At 43.6% G+C, this 25,627-nt stretch overlaps 2 protein-coding genes across 4 annotated transcripts in view; one reads left to right on the top strand and one right to left on the bottom strand.

The window, feature by feature from the left end:
- LOC109203633 (tripartite motif-containing protein 16-like) overlaps window positions 1–25,627 on the top strand; it is a 536,611-nt gene that overhangs the window by 264,507 nt on the left and 246,477 nt on the right. The window lies entirely within an intron of this gene.
- Window positions 13,510–22,957, bottom strand: LOC106098621 (gastrula zinc finger protein XlCGF57.1). 3 transcript variants are annotated; one of them, XM_019356358.2, is made up of 5 exons: window positions 22,659–22,955; window positions 20,530–20,963; window positions 19,699–19,962; window positions 14,764–15,243; window positions 13,510–14,511 (listed from the first exon to the last, which is right to left on the bottom strand). In XM_019356358.2, the coding sequence occupies exons 2-5, from the start codon at window positions 20,699–20,701 to the stop codon at window positions 14,003–14,005; spliced, it is 1,425 nt and encodes a 474-aa protein (XP_019211903.1). In that variant the 5' UTR covers window positions 20,702–20,963; window positions 22,659–22,955; the 3' UTR covers window positions 13,510–14,002. The 3 variants fall into 3 exon arrangements, with proteins under 3 accessions (XP_019211903.1, XP_019211901.1, XP_019211902.1); XM_019356356.1 differs by having other exon boundaries at window positions 13,510–15,243; window positions 22,659–22,957; XM_019356357.1 differs by having other exon boundaries at window positions 13,510–15,088; window positions 19,787–19,962; window positions 22,659–22,957.

The following is a 25,627-nucleotide window of genomic DNA, read 5'->3' as shown; positions in this document are numbered from 1 at the left end:
CCTGGAGACCGCTGGGAGGACTGTGAGAATCATGTTCTTTGATTTCTCCAGTGCCTTCAACACCATTCTTCCCTCGGTCCTGAAGGACACGCTGGAAAACTCTGGAGTGGACCATCACCTCACTACCTGGATTTTGGACTACCTCACCAAACCACCACTGTAAAGGAATTTCTTTTACTTATGTACTAATCACATTATTTTATTGTATAATGTCTTGGTGCCACTGGATTTTAACATGTCTGACACCCATACTGTAAGAAGGAAGTTGGGGGGAAGCAGACCACTCCACAGGAAGAGTCTTTTGTCTCTTCGAGGACTCTGGGAGGTAGCAAGGGAGTATGAACTTTAAGGTGTGAAACAGCTGTGTACTGCCTTTTGTTCCTGGAGAAGGTATTTAACTGAGAGCCATGCTAGGCTCAGTGAGACTCTGCTGACCCTGCCCCATGGTCATGTAGGCTCTCCATCAAGCTTGGTTGTATGTTCTTTGTGTGCTTTGATTAAAGAATGTTGGCTACCGCTCACCGCTCATCTGCAGGCTTTATTTAAGTGGAAAACTTCCACAACACCACAGTATGTGAGGACTCAGGGCTGTGTGTCGGACAGGGTCGTCTGCAGCACGGGGACCCCACAGGGAACGGTCCTGGCTCCTTTCCTCTTCACCATCTACACTGCAGACTTCTCCCACAACTCCACCCAGTGCTTCCTGCAGAAGTTCTCTGATGACTCTGCAATCGTCGGCCTCATCACTGATGGGGACGACAAGGAGTACAGAGGACTGACTCAGGACTTTGTGGACTGGTGCCAGCAGAACTACCTCCAGATCAATGCCAGTAAAACCAAGGAGCTGGTGGTAGACTTCCGCAGGCACAAGCATCCTCCACTGCAACCACTGAACATCCAAGGTATGGACATTGAGGCTGTGGACAGCTACAGGTACCTTGGTGTTCATCTGAACAACAGACTGGACTGGACTCATAACTCAGACGCCCTCTACAGGAAAGGGCAGAGCAGGCTGTACCTGCTGCGGAGACTCAGGTCGTTTGGAGTGGAGGGCCCACTCCTGAAGACCTTCTATGACTCTGTGGTGGCCTCAGCCATCTTTTATGGTGTGGTCTGCTGGGGTGGCAGCATCTCTGCTGGGGACAGGAAGAGACTGAACAGGCTGATCCGCAGGGCCAGCTCTGTTCTAGGATGTCCTCTGGACCCAGTGGAGGTGGTGAGTGACAGGAGAATGGCGGCAAAGCTGTCATCGCTGTTGGACAACATCTCCCACCCCATGCAGGAGACTCTGAAAGCACTGAGCAGCTCCTTCAGTGGGAGACTGCGACACCCACGGTGTGGGACGGAGAGATTTCGCAGGTCTTTCCTCCCCACTGCTGTCAGACTCCACAACAAAGACTTTAACTGATCAAACACACACATCCACACATGTGCAATAACACTAATGTGCAATAATCTTTTCTGGCATCGTTGTATTTTTACTCAGTTGTATATAGCATTTGTATTCTATTTTTATCTTATTGTATATTTTATTCTATTTTATTCTACTGTATATAGTATTTTTATTTTATTCTATTCCGTACAGTTGTGTACTGTATTTATTCTTATTGTATTCTAATTTTTGCTTCATAACTTTTGCACTGTCCACTTCCTGCTGTGACAAAACAAATTTCCCACGTGTGGGACTAATAAAGGTTATCTTATCTTATCTTTCTTCAGCTGCTCCACTAAAGCTGCTAACATGGTGTTTTTCTCCAGGACAGGCCTCGATGTGAAAGTCTTCCTGCACTGAGGGCAGCTGTGGATTCCCTTCCTGTCCTCTTCATCCAAGAAACTTCTGTTACGGGTCCGAAATTGAGGACGAGAGTAAAACAATCATGGTCCAGAAGAGGTCGATCAAACAATTGATTTTAATGAATGCACGCAGCGTGGGGAGACGTACACTGGAAACCATCAGTTGTAAATCCCCACCCAAAAATACACTTCAGATTGCTTTTATAACATCAGGGTATTATGACGCCCCCTCATGCGTTTACAAGCACATAATTTGCATGTTCAGAACATTATTTGCCTCTTCTACAGACACTGATCTATTCTAAGAGATAAATGCAGACACAGAAGTTCCCCTTTCTGGCATCCATCCAAATATGGTGATGATCTCAGGCCTTTGAGGTCCCCATGGACTTGTCCTCCTTCTGTCACCTGTTGCTAGGCAGACTCAAATGCAACAAGAAGCTGAATACATTCAGGCCTTTGCTCAGCTAGTATTTTACTGTAACAATATACTCAGCATATAAGCTTTTTAAAATTATAGATTTAACTCAACGATTTAAGTGGTTCTAACTGCACCTGTAATAAACATGTTAATATTTGATTATGATAACCCCTGTAATACAAATTATAACATAATGCCAGCAACTTCAATAAATGCTTGGATGAAATGATAATTAATGCAATGTTAAAGATGATGGTTATGTAAAACAATCCCTGTAATTCCACAATTCCCTCTCTTGACGTCTCTGGAAGAGACGTCACTACACCATTTTCTTGTGTCACTCTTCGACCCACTCTATCACCTCTACGTCCCTTAATGGCATCCATCCATTCCCAGGTCCACTGCCCTCGCTCTGACCCTCTCTAGCCGTCCCCTGACTCAGCAAATCAGACAACAACCTCATGTCATCTAGGTGGTCCAATAATAAAACGCCAGCTCCCACTTAAAAACACTTCATGCTTAAGTGGTCTCTGCTCCTTTTCTGGGTCCCTCTCTAGTGGGAATCTTCTCCTGTAAGGGATAGAAAACAAACAGCTTCTCTCTGCTACACCTCAGTAATCTACTGTGTTCATCTAATGTTCCTTTAATTATTCAAACTTGGTTGACAATATCATGTTCTGGGCTTTATCCTTTATATTAACTTTCCTTAATCTCAATACTCTTTATGTGTGTGAGCAACGCTTTTAGTTTTATTAAACACACCCCGGGTAATACAGTTCATGCAGTTGCTGTGTCCACAGGCTGTAGTCACCGGATCCTTCAGTAGATCCAAACAGATGCAACCTAGGTCTTGACTGAAATCGAAAGGTGACCGGGCCTTTGCAGCCATAGTACCTAGACTCTAGAACAGGGGTTGGCAACCCTTGGCATTTTTCGTTTTTATGGGCTGATGGTTTTTGGGTTTTTTTTGTAACGGTATAGACAATGAAAGGTGGTGGATTAGCCAGATGTGTAAAAATAGCTCAGTTGTTTGGTGGTGGCTATGGCGGAGCTTCCACAGAGGCCAGCAGGTGGATGAGAGAAAGGGGAGGCAGGAGGAGGAGAGACCTGAGGCGGCCGCCGGTCTGAGTGTAAGGTGAACTGAACTTCAGATAAGAAGTTATGGCCTGCAGTCTGTCTGGGTCAGATATAAACTAAGTTTAGTTTGAGTTTATTTTCGTTGTGCTGACATTTTACACCCAGTTACAATAACTTGTACTGCGTGGTAGCTAGCATGACGGAGTTTCTATACAGCTGGGTGGGTGCTATGATGTTACTGATAGCGAACTTTATTTTATTCATAAGGTTAGTTAGTAGATGTGCCAACCATCCCGTAAAAACGGAATCGTCCTGTATTCAGAGAAAATATTACACGTTTGGTATTGAGCTGAAAAGGAACACAGTTTGTCCCGTACTTCAGCTAGAATGGAAAAAGACACAAAGCTGGAGTAATTCTGCGTCTTTACACTTTCAGCTGCCTCTTCTTCTTTTATTCAATCATGAAACTGATCAATGATCAGCTTTTCTCTTTTATTTGTTTATCGCCCACTTTGCGCCAGAAATAGGAAACCAGTGGATGTCGCGCTAAACAACAGCAGCGCGCTTAAGCTTGATCAGTTGTTGTTAGAATTTATTTAATATTAATTTCTAGTATCAGCTGATGTTTGCTGGAGCCACAGCTGTTAAGCTGCTGGTCATGATATCGGTTTGGATATGTGGTGAGAGAAAAACATGAAGATGAAACCAGGAGATGTTCTTACTGAATCATCAGAGCTGAACAGGTGATGAAGAAACAGGTTTACATTTTAGGTGACATGAATGAGTTGAAGGGATGTTATGAACTGTTTGTAAAAGACAAATAACACCAGGATCCTTTTGTAAGTAGCTGACAGCTGGAACTGTGCAGGGGCGGGTCTAGCAAAGATTTGCCATGGGGCAAGGTAGGGCATTAACAGGGAAAGGGGGGCACAAAGAAATACTTTTCTTTATTATTCTCATTTAAAATGTCTCGCTTTTATTAAATAATTATCTGAATCTTACAACCAAAGTTATTTTTTGATATAAACTGTATAGAAATCATACATATACCAACAACACGGGCACAGCACGCAGTGTATTATTCTGAGAAGGTGCATTAAAAAAATAAATGGCCGAGCCAGCAGTGCACATCGCAAATTAGCTTGCATAGACACATTAGTTGTGCCACTTGTTAATGACGGTGTCTTAGCTGTTTCTGTTGTACAGTTCATTTGCTGTTATGGAGTTCTTGTTATGGATTTGTTTCAAAATAGCTGATAAGTATTCGCTGATAGCTGCCAACATCTGTGAACAAATAATATTCTATAAAGTTGTTCTATATACTGTGTAACTGTTAATATAGAGAGTTATTAAATGTATTGCTAATGCAATTATATGGCACATTGACTTCTGAGGAAATTTTAGATGGCACTCGTCATCAGAAAGGTTGCCTACCCCTGCTCTAGAATAACCTCCCTGTTCATATTCATACCGCCGAGTCTATCCAGTCTTCTTTTTACTTTGACTTTTGATTCCAACCAGTTGGCTGTTAACTGGCTTGTTGTGTTGTCACCTATTGTTTCCTGCCCTGTTTTCTTATAGTTTTGTTTTAATTGTGTCATGCTTTCACTGACTCTGAAGCACTATGGTCAACTTTGTTGTTTTTAACAAGTGTTATATCAACACGTTCTCACTTCCAAAGCGTAACATTTTACGCTAGGTGACAAATTGTCAACATATTACGTTTTTGGGCACCCAACACGTTCCTAAATGACAAGATCAGAAAAATGAGGAAATATGAGAACCGTTTGGACTCGATCTACACATGTTTGCTCTTTATCTTAAAATCGCTTGGGAAAATACTGTGGTGAGTTCAGACAAGGAGGAGACAGAGGTTTCGTTTGGTCTAGCCAGGGAGCACAGCCGTTTATTAGCATTCAACCCCAGAGCACACATCAGCTAACACCAACGCTCGGCGCGGCAACAACAACAACAACACAAAAATGGCGCTCTCTCACCCGGAAACACACAGTTGCAGAGAGAGCGTCACCTTTAACCATGGCAACAGAACATAACTGTCAGAACAAACCCGGAACAGCCCTGGCCCGCTACATTGCCCCCACCTAAGGGGTCAGTCGTCCCCGACAACCCCATTACCCAACACAAAGTCCTGCAAATGTCAATGCGTCTTCCTTCGGCGTGCAGGCAAATCTCGACCAGCAGGGGAAGAGTCACTCGGATGAGAACCTGCGGTGCCACCAGCATCCCCTGCCCCGGTGGCTGCTGGAGCGGGCAGGCGGTACCGTGAGAGCCTGACCTGGTGCAACACTGCCACGCGCCCTGGGCCCGGCATGTGGATCTGGCACACCACTTCTGTTAGCCGCCCCACGACTTCCGCCAGCCCTTGCCAGTGGCTGCACAGCCTGGGGGACACCCCTCTCTTGCGAACTGGGCAGTACACCTAAACCTTGTCGCCAGGCACGAAAGCTCCCCCTCGGCACCTAGTGTCGCAGTCATGAACCACTCGTGGCCGCTCCCTCAGCCTCCTATAGCAGTCCCTGGCCACCGACTTGCGCCGGTTCCCTGCCTCGGGGACGGGGAAAGGTCCTAGGACATCCACTCCCACTCGCTCCATCGGGGCCCCCACCAGGTACCGCTGAAGGAGGGCAGTGGAGCGTTGAGTCGGGCCCTTCTGTGCCGTGCAGGTGTCGCAGCAGTGCACATGAAGTTCCACATCCCGTCAACAGCCAGGCCAATAGAATCGTCCTCTGAGACGGCGGAGAGTTTTGGCATTCCCATAGTGGCCGGCCCCCACCGAGCCGTGGACAAGCTCGAGCACCTGCGACTGAGGCACCAACAGCTGCAGGAGATCTCTGCCCTGCCCGGGGGCCCGCCATCTCCGGTACAGGAGGCCGTCGTGGGTCTCCAGGTTGTTGTACTGGGAGTAGTAGGCCTTCACTTCAGGCCCCTGTCCCGACACTCCTGTCCAGCCTGGGCTCGTGCCGCCTCCAGCCAGGCCCTGAACCAACGTCGCATCAGCCTCCTGCTTCTGCTTCAGCTGCTGCATGGTCAACGAGAGCCACCCCCATCCGCCGGGTGTGGCCCGAGCAGTAGCCACGCCCAGTGCCTCCTGGGCCCACTCTCCCTGCCGTTTTGAGAGGGGCAGCTGGTGTGGGTGCAGACAGATGGGTTGAGCAGAGCCGGTGTCGATGGTGTGCTGAACCAGCCGCGTCTGCCTGCAGTCTCTGTCACTAGCGGCAATGATGTCCACATTCTGGCCAAGGAGGCACCTCAACCGCTGGCGCTGCCACAGGTCATCAACAGCTTGGGTTGATAGGTTCGTAGCTTGAACCCATTCGCTGGAACATTGAAGGCAATGTAATTACACAGCAAGAACAAGACACAAGTAGGCAATGTTCTTTGTGTTACTCATGCATGAGGAGGCCTGTCTGGAGCCAAGTGTCGTTCCAGCCACTTGACCACCGTCAGACTCTCAGCCAGGTTCCCCATAGCACTCCTTTTATTGTGGTTACATGAATATGCATAGGTTCATTAACATATGACATAAAAGCCAATAAAAGCCTGTAAGATAAAATTAGTGCACATGACAGGTGTCTGATTCATCTGGAAGTTATGTGCGGATTAGTGTACAATGAGAGCAATTTAGTATGTTTTTAGAGGCCCATGAGCAGTGTTGGTGCCCAGTCTGGATTTGTTACATCCATTTCATATGCTGGTTTGCCTGCAATAATGCTAAATCATAAGCTACTCAGTCGACATGATGACATGACGTGGTTCTGCAGCATCACACATTAGCATGTTTTATCTCATTATCTATGACCTCAGCACATTGAAAATAACACTAAAAGCATTTTAATAGTGATATGAATTAATTTAGAACTCACCGGAAAGAAGATGCGGAGACCAAACCAACAAAAAGCTGGGGATTGCACAGAACTCGATCAGCTCGTCTCACCGCTGCAATGCAAGCCTGACGTCTTTGTTTAGTAATATCGGATACATGGGATCCCTCACGTTGCCTCCAGGTTGAAAAACGATGAAAAGAGAGCCCATTATCCAGCTTCTTGCCTTCACGATCGTGTGATCAAACGTTGCAACTGATAACACAACACGTACGAACCATAGCTGAAGCTATATCTTGTGTCTAGCCAACTGTCATGGCGGAAAGGGGGCGTGGCCCACCTCCAGTGACGTCAACTCCAAAGCCCTATACATGTGAACAAAGAATACCTTGTGTGTGTGTGTGTGTGTGTGTGCATGCATCTGTGTGTGTAACTGTGTGTGTGTGTGTGTGTGTGTGTGTGTGGGGTCAAGATGTGACCCCAGGAAGACTCCCCAAAGCTGGTGCCAGGAGTCTAGCGGTCCATCTAAACAAAAGACTCTTATGCTTAACCAGATACAGAGTAGGTGTCCTCCTATACCATAAAACAATAAGACAAGGCACGGCCTCTCCCATGGTCCCAAGATGTGGGTGTGAAAGCCAGAGTGCTCTGGAATGCACACAACGTGTGTCTGCAGACTACTAAGGATCAAACCTCTATTAATCTACAACTAACTATAAAAATCTAAGCATATATGAGTAGATATTTCTAAGCATAAATGACAATCAACAATACAAAACCTAACAGGGTTGTCTCGGTCGAGGGAGGTTTGTCGGGGTTAGAGACTGGAGCTGAGGCGAGTAGAGATGGTCCAGAGCCACCGGGGTCCAAAGTCTGTCGAGCAGCAGCTGCCTGAAGCCTGGCTTGTCTGTCTCTGGTTCCCTGCTTTTGACCGCACTGGAGGGCCAGAGTCTCTTTCACAAGAGTGATAGCCAGCTTTGCGGTGTCAACACAGGCCCCCCAGCGGGTCAGCAGATCAAGGCCGATGATGTACTGGTCTTGGATGTCAGCAAGCCAGAAGTCGTGCACCAGCTCCAGATCCTTCACTCGGATCCACAACGGTTTCTTCCCCCACATGTCAGTTCTCTCCCCCGTCATCGTCATCAGCTGGGTGTCGGTGGGCGACCAACCCATCACAAGCGGCCCAGATGTTCCAGGGAGCACACCAGGGCGTATTAGGGAAATGGTGGACCCCATGTCCACTAGGGCCTGGCAGGGCTGGTCCTCAACACAGCAGCTCAGGTAGAGTCCCTTGAGGTGCCCGACTAGGCCCACCACGTTCATCGTGCATCGTTCTTGGAGGGGGGCAGGAATCTGGAGCGGTGGTCCCCTCGCGGCACCGCTCCCCCTCTCATTCCCCTGAGGCCACATAGTTCTGGCCTTCGGGGCGGGCGCCACGTGGCCGGGCTCATCGCACCGGTAGCAGCGGTCAGTCTGTCGACAGGGACGCCTCCAGGGCACCGAGGGCTGCAGCTGGCCTATCTCCGGGACCTCCCCCTCCCTGTCGTAGTCTGCGGCTCTGATTCGGGGGTAGTTTGGGGGGGGACACCTGTTGGTTAGGTTGCGAGGTGAGCACCAGCTCGGCCCTTTCAGCCTCGAGGAGAACCTCACGAAGAGCTTGAGGCATGGCCAGACGGACATGTTGGCGCAGTCCCTCTGGAAAAAGCCCTCGCAGAAAAGCATGCAGGCTAAGCTCCTCACGGGCCGCTGCTGGGAACTCCGGGTAGCCACGACAAGCATACAGCAACACGTCCACTGCAAAGGTGCCCAGGCTCTCCCCCGGCCGACGGCTCCGGTTGGTCAGCTGCTCCCTGCTCTGATCAGTGGAGTGCCGCTGCCCAAACCGCCTCTCGAGTGCTATGGTGAGGGCCTGGAGCTCATGCTGCTCTGACGGGGCCAGTGTTGGGGAGTAACGGAATACATGTACCGCCGTTACGTATTTAGAATACAAAATATGTATTCCGTTACAGTTACCATTTAAAAAGGTGGTATTCAGAATACAGTTACTTTGTTGAAATAAATGGATTACACGGCGGTACTTCCCTGTTTCATATTGTCGCGGGTCAGGATTGTTTGGGTTTGTTTGACAGCTATGTTCTGTTGTTCCAGGCGGCAGCGTTACGGTTGCCATGGTTACAGGGTGACGCGCTCTCTCTCTGCGTGTTTCCTGGGTGAGAGAGCGCCTTTTTGTTGTTGTTGTTGTGCTAAGCTAATAGACAGAATGCTACAGGCATAGCTCTAAAGAATGTAGCCTGATGGGCAGTGTAGTCCGTGCTGCAGCAAGAATGGACTACCATACCCGTTATGTGTCTGTGAGCGAGGGACGGACAGAAAGGAAAAGTCCGAGCTGTCACGGAGCAAAAACGGGAGCTGGAAGCATGTAAATATAATAATAATCACAGCAGCCAAGAAGAGTGCCTGACGAGCCCATTTGTAAGTAAGCTATTAAGACTCAGCTGTACACTGTGTTCGTGTTTTCCTCCGGAAAAAATAAGTTCCGTTGGAGAAGCCTTTCAACGCCTCTCTCTGTCTCCCGCAAGCAAAGTTGACCCAGACAACAAAGTAAAGCTAGTTTTCGGCTACCAGCCCGACACGGAACCCGATGTATTAGCCAGAGGTCCCTTTACTACGTTTCGGAGCCGCGGACCTTCAGTAACAGTAATAAATCACAGCAATAGTACATTCACGTAGTTGTAAACAACATGATAATATATTAAGTAATCCAAAGTATTCAGGGGTTAGCCTGTTGTATTTCGGTACCTTAGCTGGCGTTGCAGGCATCACTGCTCGCTGTCGGGGGCCCGGCGTGTCGGTCCACAGAGGCAGCCCATGAAGCAGTGTCCTAGTGTCGGTCATGACGGGCTGCTGCCGCGGTGCGCTCGCGCAGTCGGGACCCGTCGTGGGACTTACATGGCCGCTTGCTTGCTCTCTCTTCAATCGCCCACTTCCCAAGCAGCGAATTCTCTCCTCGATGGCTTGCTCCAGCCTCTGAGTGTGTCTCTCCATTCCGGCGAGGGTGAGCTATCCCACTTCTGACACCAATGTCGCGAGCTCAGACAAGGAGGAGACAGAGGTTTCGTTTGGTCTTGGGAGCACAGCCATTTATTAGCATTCAACCCCAGAGCACACACCAGCTAACACCAACGCTCGGCGCAGCAACAACAACAACAACACAAAAATGGCGCTCTCTCACCCGGAAACACACAGTCGTAGAGAGAGCGTCACCTGTAACCATGGCAACAGAACATAACTGTCAGAACAAACCCCGAAAAGCCCTGGCCCGCTACAATACTATTTAACATCATTAAAGTGCTGGTTAACCTTAGGAATAAGGTTAGGTTTAGGTCTATTACCGTGGGAGCGTCATTCCACTGGATTTCATCCATAACCCGGTGCATACCATAAGAACGCGAAAGGTCACCTTTCGCGTTCCTCAGGAATGCCGCGGGACGTGACAAGACGTCAGGATGTTAAGCCTCGGGAGTGAGAACGGTCTGGCTATATAAATAAATTTTGATTTGATATCATGCGTATGTATTTAAGTCTTCAGTCTTCCTCCAAATCCGATGTGTGGCAGAGTGTGTGTTTGATGTTCTTTTAGTTATGTCATGAGTTCCTTTGTTGCCAGAGTCTTAGTTCTAGTTCATCTTTTGTTTGCTTATTTTAGGGGTTTTGTTTTGGCAATTTGTTTTCACAGCAAATAAAGCTGCCTCTAAGTTTCATTTTTAGTGTTGGAGTCCTGTTTGGGTCCCCTTGTCTGCCACACAGCTCACCATTGCAGCAGGTGTCTTTCTGCTCCAACAACTTCCTTAACACTAGGTTTACTATCCTGCGCAAATTTGCGTAACTTCCCTAAACCCAATACCCCCTAGAATTACTGGCTTTTTTATTTTCTGGTGCAAGTCCCGAGGTGTTAAGCACCCCTGCTGAGATTTTCACAGGTCGTCAGCTTGTTTCTCCTACAGCTTTTGTTGTGCAAACCACCCATTGTCCTTGAGGCCTGGCACATTTGCATTTGCTCACTCAGAGTTGCTCAGATCCAAGGCAGGCCAAACCTCTGTGTTACAACTTTCAGAAATGCCTGATAGAAATGCTTCAACTTACTCATGAGATTTTGACCACATTTTTTGCGGAAGTCACAACTATACTGAATGCACGACCGTTGTTGCCAGCTGCAAGAAATGCTTGGTAGGGAACAGCTGTTCCCTACCAAGGTTCGTTTCAAAGTTTGAAAGACTTTGAAATAAAACAGACTTGTGTACCCATATATTGTGAATGTCTGTCTTTTGTATGTAGGTTGTAACACAGAGGTTTGGCCTGCCTTGGATCTAAGTAAACAAATGCCAATGTTGCACACACACACACACACACACACACACACACACACACACACACAGCAAATCTGCATTTATTTGTCCCACAAGTGGAAAATCTGCATTGTCATTGCAAAAAAGTGGACAGAGCAAGGTATAGAAAGTGCACTATACAAACATTTTATATATATATACATATACACATATTATATATATATATACACATATATATATATATACACATATATATATATATATACAATATATATATATATATATATATATATATATATATATATATAATATATATATATATATATATATATATATATATATATATATATGTATACATATATATATGTATACATATTATATATATATATGTATACATATTATATATATAATATATATATATATATATATATATATATATATATATATGTGTGTGTGCATATATGATATAGATGTGTCTGTGTGTATAACTAGACTTTATGCATATTATATAAGGTGTGGCTATATAAATATATGTACAACTCTGTGTATATATGTTTATGGACTGGCATGCAGGCAGGTAAGGAAGGAAAGCAGCCTTGCAGGGAAGGAAAAACTTGAATCTCTCATGGTTAGGGGTTGGGGGAGGGTGTGTTTGCACAACAAAAGCAGGAGAACAATGGAGCTGACGACCTGTGAAAATCTCAGCGGGGTGCCAAGAGGTGTTAAGGTCGGGGGGAATTTACGCAAATCTGCGCAGGCCAGTAAATCTAGTAGTAGGGACTTGCACCAGGGAAAAAAGGCTCAGTAATTCTAGTGTTAATATAAAAGGACAAAACTTTTGTTTCTACAGAGATTTTTAACCTAGAGTGAACAAATTAGACTCACCTTTATAGTAGAGCTGAGTCTGGTGTGGACTAAACCTTCATCACAGTGACTCCACTGTTTTTTGTGGTTCAGTCATCCAGGTGATTTATTCAGCTAATTTAATTATGACACTAATTACTTTTAAGTAGAAATATTAAAATAACATTAACTTTATATTCCAGGCTTGCAAGGACCCCTCCCACTGCTTGCTCTCATGTATGTCACTCCCAGTTTTACCCTCTATGATGTCCTGGAACATTTTTATCCAAAGAAGCAAAATATCTGTTTCTATGTTTATATAAAACAACATCAGAAACATGTGACTTTCAAAAAAAGGCAAGCAGAAACAATTGCCATCCCCAAAACAAACACAAACATCTTCCTCCACTATGTAGCAATTTAACTAGGTAAATTAGATTGGATTAAAACATACAACTTGTTTTGTGTGTCTGCACTATAGATGGAAATTTTAACAACAACAACAATAATAATAATAACACTACTACTACTACTACTACTAATAATAAACTTTACTTATAAAGCACACCTAAAAACCAAGGGTATACCAAGGTGCTTAACAAGTAGACATAGAGAATAAAAGAAAGGTAAATAGAAATAGGACTAAAGCAAGTACTAGGTATGCAAGCAGATGGCTGTCACTGATACATAAGAGAAGCAGCAGATACATATCAAACAAAGAATTAAAATAAGCATAAAAGTACATAATGTAAAATCACAAGTGAAATGTTAACTACAAGGAAAGGCAAGATTGAATAAGTGGTTCTTCAGTCATGATTTACACAATGCAATAGAATGAGAGGCGCAGATACCGAGAGGAAGGTTATTCCACAGTACGGGGGCAGCCAGAGCAAATGCATGGTCACCCCTCTAGCTTGCGCCAGAAGTAGTTCATAGCAGATCTAAGTGTTCTAGCAGGAGAATGTGGCCTAAGACGTTCACTAAGATAACTCTGAGCTAATTTATTAATAGTTCTGAAGGTAAGCAGTAATATTTTAAATTGAGTACTACACATGAAAGAAGAACAGCTTTCAGTGACAATAACCACCTGCAGCCACAAGATGGCAGTAATATAAATAGATTAAATATTAAATGAAGGTGAGGAGCTTTATGATAGCGCTGTCTGAAATTAAAGGAGAGACATTGCTTTATTTTGGCACATTTTAATTTATCAGTATTGTTTTAAATTTGACAGTGCAAGCTTGTCCTGATAGAACACCACTGTCAGAAACAAAGAAAAACTTGTGTAAAATAAGGCAGAACACTCTGTTATGCTGCTTTCACACATTTGAGATTACATCTTTGTAAGACAAAAATCTTAAAATCTTAATAAACCCTAAAAACACATGAACAACACTTAAATCAATGGAATTTAACAATGAATTAAATTTAAACAATGAATTAAATTTAACAATGAACCAGCAGAACAGGAGCATACTGTTCTGCTTAACAAGTGTAAGATTAAAGTGTAACTTTAATCTTAAAGTTTTCTTGTAAATAAAAGAATATGGTAATAAACTGAACAAACAACCCCGAGATGTCTTTACTGTTTTGGATCTAAAATACTGACTTTAATATGGATCATCTCAGGTGTTCACCAATGACTCACGGTTTCCCCACATTTTATAAGTATGAACATTTTAACCAGTATGAATTCTCATGTGCTTCTTTAAGTGTATCCTCTGGGCAAATCTTTTCCCACAGGTGCTACAAGAATATGGTTTCTCACCTGTGTGAATTCTCATGTGTTTTATGAGCCCTGATGAGTGAGCAAGTCTTTTCCCACAGGTGCTACAAGAATACGGTTTCTCACCTGTGTGAATTCTTGTGTGTGTTTTGAACGCTGATGAGGCAGCAAATCTTTTCCCACATGTGCTACAAGAATACGGCTTCTCACCTGTGTGAATTCTTGTGTGTGTTTTGAACGCTGATGAGGTAACAAATCTTTTCCCACAGGTGCTACAAAAATACGGTTTCTCACCTGTGTGAATTCTTGTGTGTGTTTTGAATGCTGATGAGGCAGCAAGTCTTTTCCCACAGGTGCTACAAGAATACGGTTTCTCACCTGTGTGAATTCTTGTGTGTGTTTTGAACGCTGATGAGGTAACAAATCTTTTCCCACATGTGCTACAAGAATACGGCTTCTCACCTGTGTGAATTCTCGTGTGTTTTTTGAACACTGATGGGTCAGCAAATCTTTTCCCACATATGCTACAGGAATACGGCTTCTCACCTGTGTGAATTCTCGTGTGTTTTATGAGCCCTGATGAGTGAGCAAGTCTTTTCCCACATGTGCTACAGGAATACGGTTTCTCACCTGTGTGAATTCTCTTGTGTATTCTGAACGCTGACGGGTCAGCAAATCTTTTCCCACATATGCTACAAGAATACGGCTTCTCACCTGTGTGAAGTCTTAGATGTGTAGTCATGTATTTATTCTGCAAAGTTTTTCCACACACGTCACATTGTACATACTTGTTCTTTGTGTCCTTTCTACTTTGACCCGCTGACACAGGAGTGTTGTCTACTCTCTGACTGCGACTTCTCTTTCTGTGTCTCTTCTTCTGCTCTGCAATTCTAGTAGATCCTGAGTGCACATGCTGATTTCCTTCATGATCTCGGCTCTCTGCTTCCGGAGAGCTGTGAGGAAGGAGCTGCTCACTGTTTGGTTCTGGTTCACTGTGGGAACTTTCCTCGTAAGCGGGTGTCACCATGAAGACATGAGCCTCCTGCTTCAGTCCAAGCTGCTCTCCCTCCTGTTCCTCTTTAATCTGTGGAGGCTCTGGGTCCTTCTGGTCCAGACTGGAGTTCCTCTCCTGGTTACAGACCTGCTGGTCGGTAAAAATCTCCTCTTCCTCAAAAGCATGCTGCTGTTGGACATCTGAAGGCACAAGGGGAAAAATGATAGCAAAACAAACATTTGAGAAAATATTTACTGTTTTTAGTTCTGACACTCTTATTAGCAAAGTTCAAAGTTCAAATTCATAGATAGATGTTCAATAGGTGATCAATAGATATTGGGTTTTTTTGGTAAATGAATGTGGATGTCTGGATTGGCAAAAGTTATAAGAAGGCATGCTGGGGCACAGCTCTTTCACACAGTGGTAAACATTTTGACTGTGCTTGAAATGCCATGTAAACTCTCTTCTTGTCTGATAAATTTAGGTTTAGAAATTCTGAATTCCATATTTTCCAAAACAGAATACAATATTTATTCATACTTACTCAGACCTGTAAACTGTTCAAATCTAACCAAGAAAGATAGGCTTCAGATATCCTATGGCATTCTTTGTAGGAGCCGCTCTCTGTACCAGAACTGTGTTAAGGCAGCTAAAGCAGCTTTCCTATCAGATATTATTGAGACTAACAGCCACAACCCCTGAATGTAGGGCTGCACGATTAATCGTTAGAAAATCGCGATCTCGATTCATACTTACGTGCGATCTCATTTCCAAATGACAACGATTTAAAAAAAAGAAGAAGAAAAAAAAAGACAACGACGATTGTACCGCATTTTGATCCGGGACATAACCTGCATGAAAACAAGCGCTCACTCTTCCTGCTCAACAAATGACAAGGGCGGAGCCTTATACCACGTGATACAGAAGCTGTGCCGTGTGATGCTCAAATTGGCAGGAAAGAAACAACGGAGAACACGTCAGGGATGACGAGAAAGTGACAGGAGAAAATCTGTCCCGGTCAACCACCCAAACATCAATAACGGGAACCTTATACAGCGCTTCCCTATACACGTCGAACTCCCGCAGGCACAAAGAAATTACAGAGGCTATTACTTATCACCTGGCTAAAGATATGGCTCCCATCAACACTGTGCAAAACGAGGGATTTAGGAAAATGATCAACACCCTAGACCAGGGGTCGGCAACCTGCGGCTCCGGAGCCGCATGCGGATCTTTAGTCCTTCTACGGCTCCGCGTGGGTCGGGGAAATAAATAATTTTTTGTAAGTAATTAGCTAAAGTCTATTTTATTTATGTTAGTTCTTTTTTTAACTCGTAGTTCTAAATTGGAAGATTATTGTGATATTGAAATATAAATATAAAATTATATTCTATTAGTTTTTGATCGATCAAAATAAGCGTCACACTTGCGGAAGCCGATATACCCGCCGAAACGCCCGCCAACCCCAGGTAGGCCAATTATGGATCTTCGGATCCACATTATGTCAGCAGCTGTTCTCCAAAAACAAACACGTTCACGCCTCACAGACGACAGCTTACAGTCGTGCGTAAAGATGAAAGTGACTTCGTACAGCCCCGATCGTACAGCAAACGCTGTGCACAGAGGTTCAGGAGCGGAAGTCCCATTGTAAACATCACGGCAGACCCGACTATGTTTCCATGAACACGCTTTTCAGCATCTTTTTACTGACCACTTTTCACACACGGTTGCTTTACGCATACAGCCGGTGTTAAAGCTCGCAGCCCGACACACACCAACACAACAGCATAGGTGGCACAGACGTTAAGGCGGCGAGGCGTGATTGCGGGTACCGCTAAGGTGCGTCCGCCTCCCCTGCAGCGGCACTGCAGTCCACGCCCCGCCACACATATTAACCAGGTAAAATACATAGTTAGGCGGAATTTTGCAAAGTTCAAAATGTGTTAATTACATAAATAAAATGTAATTTTCTCTGTAGCACTTCATGCATTTAAGCAACACACCTCAGTTGTTCACACAAAGCATAAAGGTAAAAAAAAAAACCAATATATACAGTGTTATGTTCATTTTAGATGTCAAAAAGTATTTGCGGCTCCCAGAGTTTTCTTTCGTGTGGAAATCGCGTCCAAATGGCTCTTTGGGTGTTAAAGGTTGCTGACCCCTGCCCTAGACAAACGCTACACAGTGCCGTCCCGCAACTATTTCTCTATTGTTGCACTACCTGCTCTATACACGCAGTGTCGAGCAACGGTGGAGACGGAATTTCAAGCAGTACAACATTTTGCGGCAACGACAAAATGTGAGGCATTTATTGTTTTTATGTTTATTTATTGTTTTTATGTTCAGTTTCAACTGTTACGAAGTTGATGTGCAGTTAATAAGTGCTATTAATATTTATATTGGAAAAGAAAATCGTGAGAGAATCGTGATCTCAATTCTAAGCAAAAAAATCGTGATTCTCATTTTTTGCAAAATCGTGCAGCCCTACCTGAATGTTATTCAAAATTTGTAATTTAGTGATAAATCCCTGTCCTGGATCGGCCTGAGCAATTTATTAATCATTTTATTGGAAAAGTTTAATTACTGAAGGCTTTACACCCTCACTCTCGTGTTGAATCCTGTTCCGGTTTTAGGATTCATGTCGACCTTTTCTCACTTTGAGGTGTTATCACTCCCTACTCTTAAGGGATTATATTGAACGATCGAGAAGCTCAAATTCTATGCATGATATCCTTCCATCCCGCATTATCAAGACAACGACCCGAAACACTGCTCAAAATCCACTAAGGCATTTATGCAGAGGAACAAGTACAACGTTCTGGAATGGCCATCTCAGTCCCCAGACCTGAATGTTATTGAAAACCTGTGGTGTGAGTTAAAGAGAGCTCTCCATGCTCGGAAGCCATCAAACCTGAATGAACTAGAGATGTTTTGTAAAGAGGAATGGTCCAAAATACCTTCAACCACAATCCAGACTCTCATTGGAACCTACAGGAAGCATTTAGAGGCTGTAATTTCTGCAAAAGGCGGATCTACTAAATATTGATTTCATTTCTTTTTTGTGGTGCCCAAATTTATGCACCTGCCTGATTTTGTTTAAACAATTATTGCACACTTTCTGTAAATCCAATAAACTTCATTTCACTTCTCAAATATCACTGTGTGTCTCCTATATGATATATTTAACTGACATTTTTTATTGTAACAACCAACGACTTATACAGGGAAATAATGACTATTAACAAGGTTGCCCAAACTTTTGCATCCCAATGTAAACATGATTACACAGTTACACAATCATACCAAAACTCTGTCCTGATAGTTTCCACTTTCTCTTTCGTATCAGACATACTGAGACAATATTCGGGATAAATAACCATGAAAACAATTTATTTATTCGGTTTAGAGGTTTACACATCACATCATTATAATCATTGAGCCTGTTTCACTTGAATCGTCCACTTGATAGCGCAGTAGAGCAAATGAATCATCACAATGCTTCAAACCAGGAGTCGACCAGTTGGATGGAAAGCTTCAGTTCACCACCAGGCTTCATCTCACCATCACTAGTTTGAAGTCCACACTTTCGACCCACAGTGAAAGGGAGACTCTGGGTCGCTGCATCTTGCTGCTGTGTCGTCTTAAATTGGTCATGTGATTTTGATGCGCCGGCACGTCTGTCGACCCCAGAGGGTTAAAGGGCCGTCACTAATTTCTCGTGTTTGCCCTTGTGTAAAGAGTCCAGTTAGGATTGATGTAAATAGTAAAATTTGCTTTTGTTGATACTCCCTTATGTTGGGTAAATGTTTTACACAGTATTGTTTGCATTGTTGTATTACCCATTTAATTCATTCTGTTCATGTAAAACTTAAGACTTGTATGTGCTTTCCCAACAGAAACCACACACTCACTTCACCACACAGCATTTTACTACACTCCAAATCCACTCACTCACAGTATGGATGTGTAACCCGGATTCCTGTTCAATAAATAAGTGAACGAAAGATACATGAGTGGAAGTGGATTTTGTGGATAAGCCATCTGTTCTTATCAGACACCCTGTTGAGATTGTGGATGCATAGAGTCAGCACCTTATCACCCAGACATTCATAGTTCAGGAAGTCAAATTTGTCTCTCTTAAAGTGACATCCTCGATCACAATAACATTTTCAGATATTTTGGTTTAAAGGTTACAAAACTGAGTTCACAACTACGCATTTGATTTACAATGACAAAATATTTATGACCACAATTTGAGCCCATATCTGACATGCATCCATCAATTCTCTTCCACTTGTCCTTATCAGGGTCTGGGGTGGTGGGGGGCTGGAGCCAATCCCAGCTACCATAGGGAGAGGCAGGCTTCACCCTGTACAGGTCAACAGTCTGTCGCAGGGCCAACACAGAGAGACAGACAACTATTCGCACTCACATTCACACCTATGGGCAATTTAGAATGATCAACTAACCTAACCCAGCTGTCTGCATGTCTCTGGAGAGTGAACAAGGGGAGAACATGCAAACTCCACACAGAAAGGCCCGGACACATGGTGGAGTCAAACCTTGTTGCTGTGAGCCAACAGTGGTAACCACTGTTCCACTGTGACGCCCGTGAGTCATATTCAATGTTATTAAGACATCACAGTCTTACATACCTATTCTGTGTAACTTTATCACAGGTTTCCGGATGGTCTCCATCAGTCTGAGCTGCTCTTCATCAGTCCAGACGATAATGCCTTCAGCCTCCTGCTTCAGTCCAAGCTGCTCTCCCTCCTGACTGCTGCAGGGTTCCTCCTGTTCCTCTTTAATCTGTGGAGGCTCTGGGTCCTCCTGGTCCACACTGGAGTTCCTCTCCTGGTTACAGACCTGCTGCTCATCCAGACCCTCCTCTTCCTTACAGTCATGATGTTGTGGTAGATCTTGAAGAACAAAGAAACAGAAGAAAAATAATCACTAATGTGTTGATACATAAACTCAAACTATTTTATAAAGCATGAATCAAAACCTGAATAAATGGTGATCAGCCTGTCATATGACCCATTATGAGCCACAGACACACAACAGCTCAGGGAAATAGTTGTGCACACTCACAGCTACACGCTAACATGTTAGCATTGAAGCTCCTCACTGTGAGCAAAGACACAAAGTTCACCAAACTAAACTGCAGGGTGACACCATGAAAACATCAGTGTGTGAAATCCTTCTTTAAATGAAACTTCACTTCAACTTCAGAGAAGTCTGTTAACAACTTGTTAAATGTGTTTTCTGCTGACATCTAACTAGATCTTTACTGCACAGTCTCAGTGTTTACAGAGGATCTAAAACACTGACGCCTGATGACCATGGACCTGCACCAGTCCAACATAGTCCATCACTGGACACTGACCCACAGCACTGATAAATACCCAGTTTAACATCTTCTAGTAAAGTCAGTCACACTGAAGAATCTGAGCTTGAACAGCACAGAGTTAAAAACATGTCCATACCTATGATGTGTGAGTTTCTGTCGGGTTTCCGGCTGATATCCAGCAGTCTGTGCTGACGGTTGATCTCCTCCTCATACTGGACGATGGTTTTTTGAACCTCTGAGAAGATTTCTTCACAAACAGCAGTTAGTCTCTCCTTGATGAACTCTCTCAGATACTGAACTGAACTCATTGCTGCTTCAACTCAGGCTGGAGGGATTGATACAAGCATCGATGAAGCGATACAGACGTTAGTGTCAGATCCACACTGACGTGAGTGGATCTATACTTTAGTTTGTGTCTCTCCTCTAAGTTCAGTTCGCTTCACCAACAGCAGCCATGTCTGCACACACACCGCTCCTCTACCACAGTAGTGCTGTCCTCCTCCGTTCTTCTTCAGGGCTTGATGGCGTTTGACAAATCAGCTTACAGGTGCATTAATCCCGCCTACTGGACTGGAGTGTGGACAGGAGAATAGCAGGAAAAACAAGTATAATTATATTCTTTTATCAGTCTTATAATTCAATAGTATAATTTGCCATTTATGCCTAGATTTCTGAGTTTAATGAGGAGCCTCTCTTTCCATAACATGTTGTATGGCTGTATTAAAGAAGACAGCTATCATCATTTTCTTATTTGTTTGAGCTTTCCTGATTTCTGATTCCAAACATAATAAAGTATCCATCGTCCCTCTTTCTTTATGAAACCCACTCTGATCCCCAGAGAAGAGACTGTTAGTATCTAAAAATCATCTTCATCTGTTTTCATTCTCTCCATGGTCTTCCCCAACAATACGATGGGTTTTTAACTAGTTTACTGTTGTCTTTAAAATGCACACTGGATTCATTCAACACGTTTATGAGAACGCATCAATTTACTGGAAGATTTAATTACACACTAATCAATATTACAAACAAATAGTATATTTATTTAAATAACCTCAAAACATTTCTGACTGTGTGTTTAAATGAAATAAAGTCAAAGGTAAGTCAAGGTCTCCTCCTGACACTGATTTTCTTTCCACACTTCTGGGTTTTTAGCACGGCCGTCGTCTCTGCTCTGTTTAGCTGTTACAGATAAATGATCAGACTGTGCATCTTTACTTTAAGTTCAGCCTTTTCTTCATCATCCGTTGCATTTATATCGTTCACCAACACCTGCTGTCACAGCTGATAAGAACATTATATCAGTAACACTGTGTTCTGTGAACTATTATATCTTTTTCCCCTCTCATCATTAATACACATCCATATTATTACCTTATGGATCAGGCAGCAGGTTATTGAGTCGTGTGTCTTTACCTTGCTGAACCATATCCACATGGTAGTTATCTCACAATTAACGAACTCAAAAATACGTCTATTTAATCTGAACAAGCATCTAAAAACAGTCAGTGATCACTGTCGGCCTCTCTCCGTTTTTATTACCACTGTTCAGTTTAAAGCTCAGTTTTTAAATCCTTACGATGTCTCTACAGCCCAGCCCATGCAGCAGTATATTAATGACTAACCTCGTATTGTGGATGGATTATCTCAGTTGTTCTCCTGACTGAAGTTTGGTCTGTTTACAGCATCCTGCCATGTGATTACATTTGTCCCTAACCATCAGGAACCCTCAGGTTTATTGAATGGAAAAAAGTTAGTGTTCATCTTCCAGCTTCACTGTGTTTATATTATGCTAACATAACTGTGTAGCTAGCCACCACTTAGCACATCATTATATACCAGCTAGCCCAGCTAGCTAACCCTACAAACGTCACTGCTGTTTAGCTTTCTGTCTTCATTTATGTCTGAAGTGATAGCAGAGCTGTAGGTTTGATTTTTTCAGAAATCCCTCAGTCAGAGTTTGCGTGCCTCAGTGACACTAAGAGCTGGACCAGCAGAAGCTTAGCCTTCAGGTGGGACACCCAAGGTGGTCAGATCTTAGGGTAGAGGCCTGACAAAGTGCAATCCAACTACATGACAAAAACTGTTTTCTAGAGCACCCCACCATCCCATCTCTTTGCCGCCTCCGTATCCACCATGTTGTCCCCTTTACTTTTCTGTCTGCCGCCTCATATATGCATGTCTACAACGGGCCCAGATAGTAGCACTCTTAATCTCCCTGCAGGCGTATTTATCGCTGTTGTAGCTGAATCTGGTTCCACTCACCGAACAACAACCGTCTGGAGACGATTTTATGATCACTTTAAATCCGTCCTCGTGTCTCGTTGTCAGGGTTACACTGCGCTCACTGTCCGTTTCCTCCACATTACAGGTTTACTTTCACTCTGCTTGTTGTTCTCCTTTTCCGCTTTGTTTTTATCTTATTTCACCTCTACATCATCTTTCCCGCCATCTACTCCTGTTCTCATTTCACTTCCGTCACTTCGCTCTGCCGCCTGCTGTCCATTCACAGCCTAACCGGCCAACCGTCGCCATCCTCTTGTCGCCCCTCCCCCCTCCACTCGTGCTCTGCTGTGGTTTGTTGTCGTGCGGTCACGTGACTGAGCAGCAGACGCCTTTGTTTGTTTGTTTGTTTGTGGTTTCCAAAACTTATAGAGACAGTGTAAACAGGTCCAACAAATCTGTGATTTGTTGAAAGACACTTCTTTAACCTTGTTATCGATACAGTATTTATCACAGGTCCTTCATGCATTCTCCTGCTGTTTATCATTACATAAGGAAGAGCAGGAGTGTTTAGAAGCAGAGACAGTAACAAAACTAATTATATTACTAATATGGTTCTTTAAATATTTCTCTTTCAACACACAAGTGACAAAAATATATAAAGCTGTCATAAATTCTTCTAAACTGAAGGCTAAATCACCAACATCAGAGTTTGGTAACAGTATGAGGACACTTTTTGGTACAGCATCAAAAACTACAGCAGGTTCTTTTGGATATTTGTCTTTTCTTTCTTCATCAGCTTTTTCATCAGCTCTGCATTTCTAGTAGATTCTGAGTCTACATCCTAACTTTCTTCATGATCTCAGCTCTCTGCTTCAGGAGAGCTGAGAGAATGAAGCTGGTCACTGTTGGGTTTTGGTTCACTGTGGGCACTTTCCTCATAATTATGAGAAGGTATCAGCCTCCTGCTTCAGTCCAAGCTGCTCTCCCTCCTGACTGCTGCAGAGTTTCTCTTGACCAGCATAGCAGTGATCAGCTGGAAGTCCAGTCTTCTTCAGCTGCTCCAACAAAGCTGCTAACTTGGTGTTTTCCTCCAGGACAGGCCTCAGTGTGAAAGTCTTCCTGTCCTCTTCATCCCAGAAACTTTTAATACAGCAGCTGTGTCCACAGGTTGTTGTCACAGGAGTTGTTGCTATAGTTTCTATTTAATGAGCAGTTTGGGTTCATCTGGGTGGCGCCAGTGTCCGGCAGCCTCGCCTCTGTCAGTGTGCCCCAGGGCAGCTGTGGCTACAATGTAGCTTGCCATCACCAGTGTGTGAATGTGTGGATGACTGAATGTAGTATAAAGCGCTTTGGGGTCCTTAGGGACTAAGTAACGTGCTATACAAATACAGGCCATGTACCATTCTTGGATTTACAGATTCATCATCGCCCCACAAATGTGATGTTATGTTAACATTTTCATTTGTAAAAACTAAGAAATGAAAATATTATAAAATCACCACAGGCCCGACAGTTATTCAGTTAATTAGTTATTTGATTAACAAGAGGTTTAAGAGCATCTACACCAATTATAGTAGCATTACTGAGGAGGAGGCTGGTTTTGCGTAAAGTACAATTTAACTTGAGACATTAAAACAAATTTGCTGTGACTGTACTGTGCATGTACGGTTATTACAGGTTCATGTTGATGTTCTTTATGCTTGAATTTGTTGTGCAGGCTGTAAATATGGCAGCATTAATCTGTTCTCTCTGTTTTTGTGTAATGAAATGAAATGAATTCAGTCTAATCCGTCACCACCAAAGTTGCTCGGCGTCTAGTCCATCTGCTCTGGCCCTGATATCAATCTTATATATTATAAAATCAGAATTTTAGCACAAAAAGTAAGGACATTTGTGTTTGGTCATTTATTTGTTGTAACAGTGCTTCTTGGCAGTGAATCTCTCACCTCTGTGAAACCTTAAACGGAGCCACATCTGTGAGGAAAATGCATTTGTGGGTTGAGCAGCAGAGGTGAGTATGTGTTCTGTGTCAATGCCAAACAACTTATTCTGTGACCTGCACAACCACGCTGGCTGATGGGCAACAAATAGTGGTTGAAGAATGCGATGCCATCCCCCAACCGTCTGTGACCAGACTGGTGACCAGTATGAGGAGGAGGTGCTGGGCTGCTGTGTGTGGTTCTTTCACTTGCTGTTGAGGCCTCATTATTATAATAGTTTAAAACTGCTGAATGTTACAGATATTTATTTTTTCCACAGTAAACTAAACAACAGATTTTCACACTGAGACGTCAGCACACAAAGAGGAAGATGTGTGGCGTTTGATTGGACCATGTTGAAGTGTTGTGTAATTCAGGCACCCGATGTCATTAAACTGCATCAAACAAAGCTCCATGTGTAAAAGAGAGATATTATTTAATTTCCAATATATTGGAACATGTCTTATTGACTGGTGTACCAAATTTAAAAAGGTTGCCCTATGATCAGTAAATATTGATAGTTTTAATCACATGGCTTTATTGTCATTCCAACCATGTGAAGTGGTAAAGTCCACAGTACACACTCTTTCCAGAAGGCAGCAGGGTGAAGAGTGTGTGTGAGGGGTGTGTGGGATGATTGTTAAGCTTTTTCTCTGTATGTATTACTGTTGGGTCTATCTTATGATATAAAGCATCTTTAGGCGACTGTTGTTGTCATTTGGCGCTGTATAAATAAAACTGAATTGAACTGAAATGAATTGAATTCAACTGAATTTAAAGGATACGGTGCAGATCTATCTCTCTATCTTAAAAATGCATTTTATTTTTCGTATGGTTTTGTTTTTATGGTAAATGGACTGATTCTTATACAGCACTTCTCTGCTCTCCTGGAGTACTCAAAGTGCTCTATACAACATGCCACATTCACCCAATCATACTCATTCTCACAAGCACTTTCTCTGTACTTAGTGCTTTCTTAATTACATTCACACACATTCGTACTCCGATGGATGCATCAGAGAGCAACTT

The sequence above is a fragment of the Oreochromis niloticus genome, linkage group LG3 (genome assembly GCF_001858045.2).
Source record: "Oreochromis niloticus isolate F11D_XX linkage group LG3, O_niloticus_UMD_NMBU, whole genome shotgun sequence".
Lineage (NCBI taxonomy): Eukaryota > Metazoa > Chordata > Actinopteri > Cichliformes > Cichlidae > Oreochromis > Oreochromis niloticus.
Note: the sequence above shows the minus strand (reverse complement) of the source record. Positions and strands in the feature narration are given on the sequence as shown.